General features: G+C 54.2%; 1 protein-coding gene across 3 annotated transcripts in view; it reads right to left on the bottom strand.

Annotated features, from left to right (window-relative positions):
- Nucleotides 1-46: 46 nt before the first annotated feature.
- Nucleotides 47-7,177, bottom strand: part of Btbd17 (BTB domain containing 17) — a 28,225-nt gene continuing 21,094 nt past the window's right edge. The window contains exons 1-3 of one of the 3 annotated variants that reach the window (XM_021178212.3): nucleotides 4,793-6,916; nucleotides 2,820-3,096; nucleotides 47-1,497 (exon numbers count right to left, since the gene is read on the bottom strand). In XM_021178212.3, the coding sequence (XP_021033871.1) occupies nucleotides 423-1,497; nucleotides 2,820-3,096; nucleotides 4,793-4,877 (1,437 nt within the window). In that variant the 5' untranslated portion in view covers nucleotides 4,878-6,916 and the 3' untranslated portion in view covers nucleotides 47-422. Of the gene's footprint in view, nucleotides 1,498-2,819; nucleotides 4,761-4,792; nucleotides 6,917-7,177 lie in introns of those variants that run through there. The other 2 variants (XM_085829433.1, XM_085829432.1) reach the window with 2 other exon arrangements.

Genomic DNA, 7,177 nt, shown 5'->3' with positions numbered 1-7,177 from the left:
CTGCCCCCTGGAGATTGCAGCTCAGAGAGCACCTCAGCTCGAATGTGGAAGTTCCTATCCAAGAGGGAGATTGCCAGGACCAAACCCTTGGCAATCAATCTTCCCCGCCCTAATTCATGTCCAGGTGGGGTGTCTGGCAGGGAGGAGCCAGTGGAGGGTATGTGAACCCCAGACATTTTGAGACCCGGAAGTTGCTTCAGAACCTGGCCCCTCTGAGCATCGGTTTATTCTGTACCAAGAATGCTGCCTTCAAATTAGCTGGAAAAGGCACTCCTGAAACCACAGCCATTTTGTCTACCACATTCACCTGCCTTCCACCCTAGTCCCAACCGGCTGCACCTGATCACCCAAGGCCCAGGGCAACAGTCACTTTGACACCCTGGTACGCCATCCAGGCCTGGCCTTATTTCTCAATCCAGAGGTTAACTGGGAGTCCGGATGAGGGTGTGGTACACCGGCTTGACAATGAGATGGAGATGCAGCGCGTTCTCCACCAGGTATTCCGAGTTGCGCCTCTGCAGATCGGCGTGGGCCAGGAAGTCGCCAGCTTCTTCGCTGCTTTGATGGAAGCTGTAGGCGTGGCGCACCAGGAGGCGGCCCTGATGGCGCGCACCCACCAGCACTGTCTTCTGGAAGCTCACGCCCGCCGCATCGCCACCGCTGCTAGCTGGCGTGACCACCAGTCGCGGCCTCCCGTCCTCGGGGCGCGCGGCAGGCAGCGCGGTGCCCGCGGCGTCCGCGTAGACGGGCCGCAAGCTGACGGGCAGCCAGCGCGGGGAGAAGAGCACGTTCCAGGTAATCCGGCGACCCGCGTCGTGACCACTGGGTCCCAACTGCGTCTGGAAGCTGGTGCTGCGATCGTCGCGAGCCGGGTTGTTGATGACCCACGGGGCGCCCCAGGCTGGGGCGAGGTAGTTGCGCGGCAGAAAGGCGCTGCCGTTCACGTGAAAGAACTTGGCGTAATGCAACGGCGAGGCGGCGTGGAACTGGTAAGCCTGCAGCAAGAGATCTGCCACCGCCGGGCCGTGGCGCGCCAGGGCGGCCGAGCGCGCCTGCAGCTGGAAAAGCTGTGCAGGCGGGATCATCGGGTAGCGGATGGCGCGCAGCGCTCGCTCGGCCACGGTAGGGGGCGGCCGCGCGCGGCCCAGCCACGCCTCCAGCGCGTGGAACAGCTCCAGCTCATCCTGCAGCACCAGGTCCGAGCGCTGCAGGAGCTGCGCCAGCAACTCGGGGCTCACGGCGCCCCACTCCGCGCTCCCCGCCACGGCAGAAAGGTTCCAAGCCAGGAACTGCAGGCAGCTCTCACGCAGAGCCTCATCCCCGGTGCTCACAGCATAGTGGTACCAGCCCACAGCGGGGCCCACGCCTCCCGCCAGGTGTGCGCGCATGTAGTCGGCCACGCCTCGCTGCAAGGATGCTACTCGGTACTTGGTGGCCAGCCTGTGTAGCGGGATAGCCTGGGCCAGCAGTACAGTCAGCTCACCACAGTACAAATACCTGGAAGGGAATTGGAGAGGGGCCCGCTGAGAGGGCACAGCAGTTAAGAGCACTTGTCCAGAGCACCGGAGTTCGGTCTCCAGCGTCCACATTGGGTGTCTCGGAAACCATCTGTAACTCCAGCCTTCTTCTAGCTAGAGCAGGGTACCCATTTACATGTGGCATACACTTATACAGACACACATGCTAATAATATGATTTAAAAAAAATAAAAATAGAGATAGGAAGGTCGGCGGGACTGAGTATTGTCAAGGCCACCTACACTACCCTCGCAAGTTTCCCCAGAACCCAGAGGGGACACAGCCATTTTTGTAAGGAACAAACAGGATGAATGGACCTTGAGGCTTTCTATGTTTTCTTCTTAAGTTCCCTCCTGGCCTGTTCAGACATCTTTAGCTTCTGGTGCTGTGAAAATCACATGCATTTACTAAGCATCCACTTCATATCTAACTCTAAGCTCAAACGAGAAGAGGTTGCCAGTAACCTTGGTGTCCACACAATCTGGATTTAGATGCCCATCTGACTTCCTCCTTGCTGCTAGAGAAGGCAAGTCCTTTAACTTAGGAATCCCAAGATGCCTAAGAAAGGGGAAGAGCCCACCTCCGGAATGTTGTCACCGTGAGAGGCTGAGAAAAATCTCACTACACACAGCACACAGCCAACCCAGGCTACTTCCTGTTCCCTGTCGGCTTCTCTTTGGTCAGGCTTTTCAGCTGTCTGGATTCCCTCTCCCTCTCAGCCATTTTACTGTCCCTGGCTCTCTTACAGTGCTGCCCACCCCCTTGCCTCATTCTTCCTGACAGTCCCACTGGCACACAGCACCCCGCTTGGCTCTATGTGAAACCCTTCTGTTTTATCCCTCTTCCTGTTGCCTGGAACTTGGGGGTGTTGTCTGGAATCCTGCAGCCACCTTGTTTGAGCCCTTAGAGCAGGGTTACCTCCTTAGAGCATTTTACAGTCTTTCCCTGTGCAGGAAGGAGAGAGGTGACCGAGCCTGTTGACCTTTCTGCTCCTTAGCCCTGTGGTTTCAAAGCCTTGTGGCATTGAAGGCACTTGGAACCAACCAAGAATCTGTTGATTCTATCAGTGTTCTTGACCGGGTTTGGAAGTAGCTCAGAAGGGACTCCCAAAGGCCAGAAAGGGACACAGGCCACAACAGGGAGGGCATCGGAAGGAGGGATAAAGGAAGCCTGTGTTGTATGTCATGCTAGGACTTTTGAAAGTCGATATAATAACCAGTAAGGCCAGACTTCTGCACCCCTGAAGGTGGAGAGACAGGGAGCCACGGACTGGGTGCAGGATGGTGCCCTCCCCCTATGTACCTGATGAACTTGTCAAAGACAGCGGCACAGTCCCGGGACTCCCGCAGCATAACCTCACTCTGGTTGCTCAGCAGCTCCCGGAACAGCTCACTGTGCAGCCCCAGCAACAGGCGATGGGTGTGGAAGGCTCGGACCTCGTCAGTGCCCACAGCCTGGACCCGCAGGATGACATCACTGGCATTGCCCTGGCGCAGCAGGTCCTGCAGTCGCTGGAGCAGCATGTGGGAGTGGTTGATGGTGGTGCCTGCTGCCTCCCCACCCACATCGGCTCTCTGAGCTGCAGCAGGAAGGGACATGGCAGAGCCTGAGAGGGCAACCGGCCTGGTGTTTCCAACTAAGACTGCAGAGGGACCGACTGGTGGCATGGTGGCAGCGTGTGGGAGAAGGGTGGGGAGCCTACATGAGTGTCCACAAACTAGCTCATGATGAGTTGGCCCCAGGCAGACTTGGAGGTATGTTCTTAGCAGAATATGTTCTGGTCAGGCAGAAGTCGTGGACCAGTTAATGTTTCTGTGAACTGATTGATGTCCATGGTACTTGGTCCCCAGGGGGAGGGTGAAGAAACCAGTCAGAGGTGGCACAGCCTTGGGTACTGAGAACTTACGTGGCTGTCATGCGGCAGTGAATGAACCTAACCCAGTTCTCACACTCAGGAAAGTTCAAGGGGGCAGAACAGACACATAGTAAGTACACACAGGAAAGGGTGGGGAGTTCAAGGCCAGCCTGGACTCCATAGCCAGTAGTAGATCAAGTGTTAAGCACACACATACACACACACACACACACACACACAAATCAATTTTAAAAATAAATAAATGCACAAGTGAGCAGCCTGGAACCAGCCAGAGACAAAGGAATACAGCCAACCCTATAGACCTGGGCAGGAATGAGCAGGTGGAGCTCAGGGCCAGGGCCAGGGTTAGGGAGACCAAACTGAGACCAAAGCTGGGACAGCAGGCATAGCGTTTCTTTCTGTCTTTCTTTTCTTTCTTTCTTTCTTTTTTTTTTTTGTTTGTTCTCTTTTTAGTTTTTTGAGATGGGGTCTCTTGTAGCTCAGGCTAGCCTTGAATTCATGATTAACTGAGGTTGGGCTTGAACTCTTGATCCTTCTCCCTCCTTCATCCTTTGTGCTGGGATTACAGGATTGCATCACCACTCCACAATGAGGAGCACTGCCCCAGCCCTACTCGGTGAGACAGTAAGGGACCCAATGAAGTACCATGGGTGAACAATGAAGGAATAGGATTCCAGGGGTAACAGTGTTGAAGCTAGCATCTCCCTTCCAGGGAGGCCTGTTTCTTGTGTTCTCAGGGCAGCTCTGGGGTCAGATAGGGACACATGCTGAGTTATAGAAAAGACACCCCCCCCCCCCAGCCTGAGCAGTGCAGTGAGCCTTGCAAACTGGGAAAAGCAGGCGGTTAATGGTCTGACAATTGCAGAAGGGCACCAGCAGGCAGCTCTTGTGTACACACACACAGAGTGGGCACAGGGCCTATGTGTGGATCGTTGAAAGGAAGGCTCCTAAGAGTGAGCATCTGTGTGTGGGAGAGGGAGACCCAGCAGGGGAGAGAGGGAGCAGCCGCTGGTGGTTAATTCCCCAGACCCGCCTCCTAGCCCCGCCTCCCCAGCTGTCACTCCAGACCCGCCTCCTAGCCCCGCCTCCGCAGCTGTCACTCCGAAAGACCTAAATGCTGATGACGTTCCCTTGCAGCCTCTGCCTGGACCCAGCTGCCGGAGACAATGAACAATAGAGGGTCTTTTTGCCATTAAGACTTCTGCCTGCTGCCCAGCCTCTTTCCCTGGAAGGCTATGTGCCCTCTGTCCTTGGAGAGGTCCAGTCTCTCCGTGTTCTCTGGGGCTGGCTGGCTGGTTCCACCTCCTGGCCAGCTCTATGTAGCTCCTAGCAGAAGTTCCTGCCCCCAACCCTTACCTTTTTCCTTACCAGGCACCTGATCCCCGTACTTTCGACTCACCTGCACGAGTGACCAGTCCCACCAAGGCCAGGATAGCCCAGAAGCTGCCCCAGGACCCAGGCTTGCAGGAACCTTTTCTAAGCATCTTTGTGCTCTGTCCCTAAGTCCACAGGAGGGACAGTCAAGTCCAGAGCACTCCGATCCCATCCCTCCTCCTTATATAGGATCCAGCAAGGGGACAGTACCCGCTTCTCTCCTAATCTCCCTCCCCCTACCAGTCTCTGCCATGGATTGGTTGAAGCTGGTCCCTGCTGTTGCCTAGGCAACTACTTAAGCCAGAGTGTGGCAGCCCCAGGGGCTATTGTGTTGGCCTGGGCCCCCAAGGGGAACAGATCCGGACACCCTCCTCCCCCACCTCTTCAGACAACCCAGCAAGGCTAGCTGTTCCTCTCCCGGGAAGTTTTAAGCTCTCTGAAGGGCAAGCAAAGGGCTTCAGGACCCCTGGCAGTCACTAACCCTTAGGGCCCCAGCCCCCAGGCCCAGCCTCCATCCTGGCACAGAGCATACTTGGCAGTGTCCTGGTGAGCTGGCTGCAAAGAGAGAGCCTGGAAGAGGCAGGGAAGAGCTGGCTCAGGGCTCTATCCCTCCCCCACCCCCATTTTAGGGTGGGCCAGTCATCCAGAGGGGAGGATAAGGACCTTGAATAGGGGTATGGGGTAATGAGGATTAGTCTCATGCCGTTTGTTTCAGAAAGTTCCCGTCATGCTCTGGGGAGGGTGACAGGCCTTTAGAAAAGCTGCAGAGGGACCAACCATCTTACACCAGGGACACTGTACTATGGCCCTTGCTCTAGGAACACAGCCTGTTTCTCTACCAAGATAGCCCAAGTCTTTAGTTCAAGCCTATGCATGGCCCATCATTTCAAGGTTCCCCTCCCTGGAAGGTGCCTTCCACCAGCTTCTACCTAAATTCCAGCCTTCCCCTTCCCAAAGTTCCAAAAAGGCATGTAACAAACCTAGCACCATAGTCCATGAGTAGGGAAATTGAGGCAGGGAGCTAGATTGCAGTCTCAGTTAGATAGTACAGAGAAATGTCCTAAAACCAAAGGCAATGGAGAAGGAGAAGGTGGGCTGTGGAGTCCTGTATATGTATGTTCATGTCTGTGTGGGTGATGCATATGTCTGTGTGTACATGTATTTATATGCATGCGTCTTTGCATTCGTGTGTATGTGTGCATGTGTGTATACACGTGTGTACATGTATATGTGTATGTGTACACACATGGGGGGCATTGTGGTGTATGTGTGTGTATGCATGTGTGTGTTGAGACCTCACCTTTACATAGAATCAACAGGAATTTTTTTCCCACTTCCTTAAGAGAGGGACCCCCTTAAGACTGAAACATGGAAGTCAGAGGATCCTGGGAAATCTGAGTTTCTTAGAGGCCAGACCCTGCTCTGGAGATGGGTTGGAACTTCTTGCCCTGGCTCTTTGGATCCCAGGAACTAGCTTCATGTGTTGAGTTCCACCTCTTTCCAGTGCAAAGACCCAACAGCTTCACCTCCTCCTGGAGCCACAGAGAAAGCAAAAACTGGGTCTGGCACCAACGTTGTCTGGGTTGGCAGAATCAGCTTGTCCGGCTTAGCAGAAACACCTCCCAGCTGACTGAACTCTCACGCCCGCTCTTCCTTCTTCAGAGGCACCATGGTCCTCCCAGTGGCTGTCCATCTACCCATCCCTTAAACTGTACAACACCTAGGCTCAATTGAGGCAGACAGAGCCTATGTGGGACAGGGCTGTCCAGCCAAGGAGGCAGTGTTACTCCTAGGCACAATGCCCATCAACAGGAATGATTGTTGCTCAGTAAGCGTGCATCATCCCTGTTCTTGGAGACCCCCATTAGACTCTCTTAATGCCTGGTCTATCTGTACTGGCATCTCCCATGTTCCACTAAGGAACTAGAATTCCAAAGGGCAGGACTGAACATTCTGTTTCCTAAGCAAACCAACAGATTGTTATGGATACTCAGAACTATGATCTATGATTGACATTTCAAGTGTGATGGACCAGGAGGTCTCAGGCTACCAAGAAGACCTCCCACTCCCCATCTCTGACAGACTCTTCCCATGATTCTAAATTCCCTCATCCCTGCCTCTTTTCTAATGATTTAAAAACTGACTTACTGAATAAAGTTCCCATTGATACAGTGGGTGCAAGCATGTGCTATATGTGTGCATGTGTGTGCTATATATTCATACATATCTGTGGTAGGGGGTGTCTTGAGACCGGATATGTACAGAAGAGTGCTCAGCCTGCACAGTCTTCAAGGTGACAGAAGGACAATACCACATTTTATTCCCTGCCATCCATCCCACCACCCCATGGTCTAGAAGCTCTATCACTCCTTGAGCACAAGTCTAAAGATCTTGCAAGCAAGAACAGTCC

The sequence above is a fragment of the Mus caroli genome, unplaced genomic scaffold, assembly GCF_978045245.1.
Source record: "Mus caroli unplaced genomic scaffold, Mus_caroli_1 scaffold_13, whole genome shotgun sequence".
In the NCBI taxonomy this organism is placed as follows: domain Eukaryota; kingdom Metazoa; phylum Chordata; class Mammalia; order Rodentia; family Muridae; genus Mus; species Mus caroli.
Note: the sequence above shows the minus strand (reverse complement) of the source record. Positions and strands in the feature narration are given on the sequence as shown.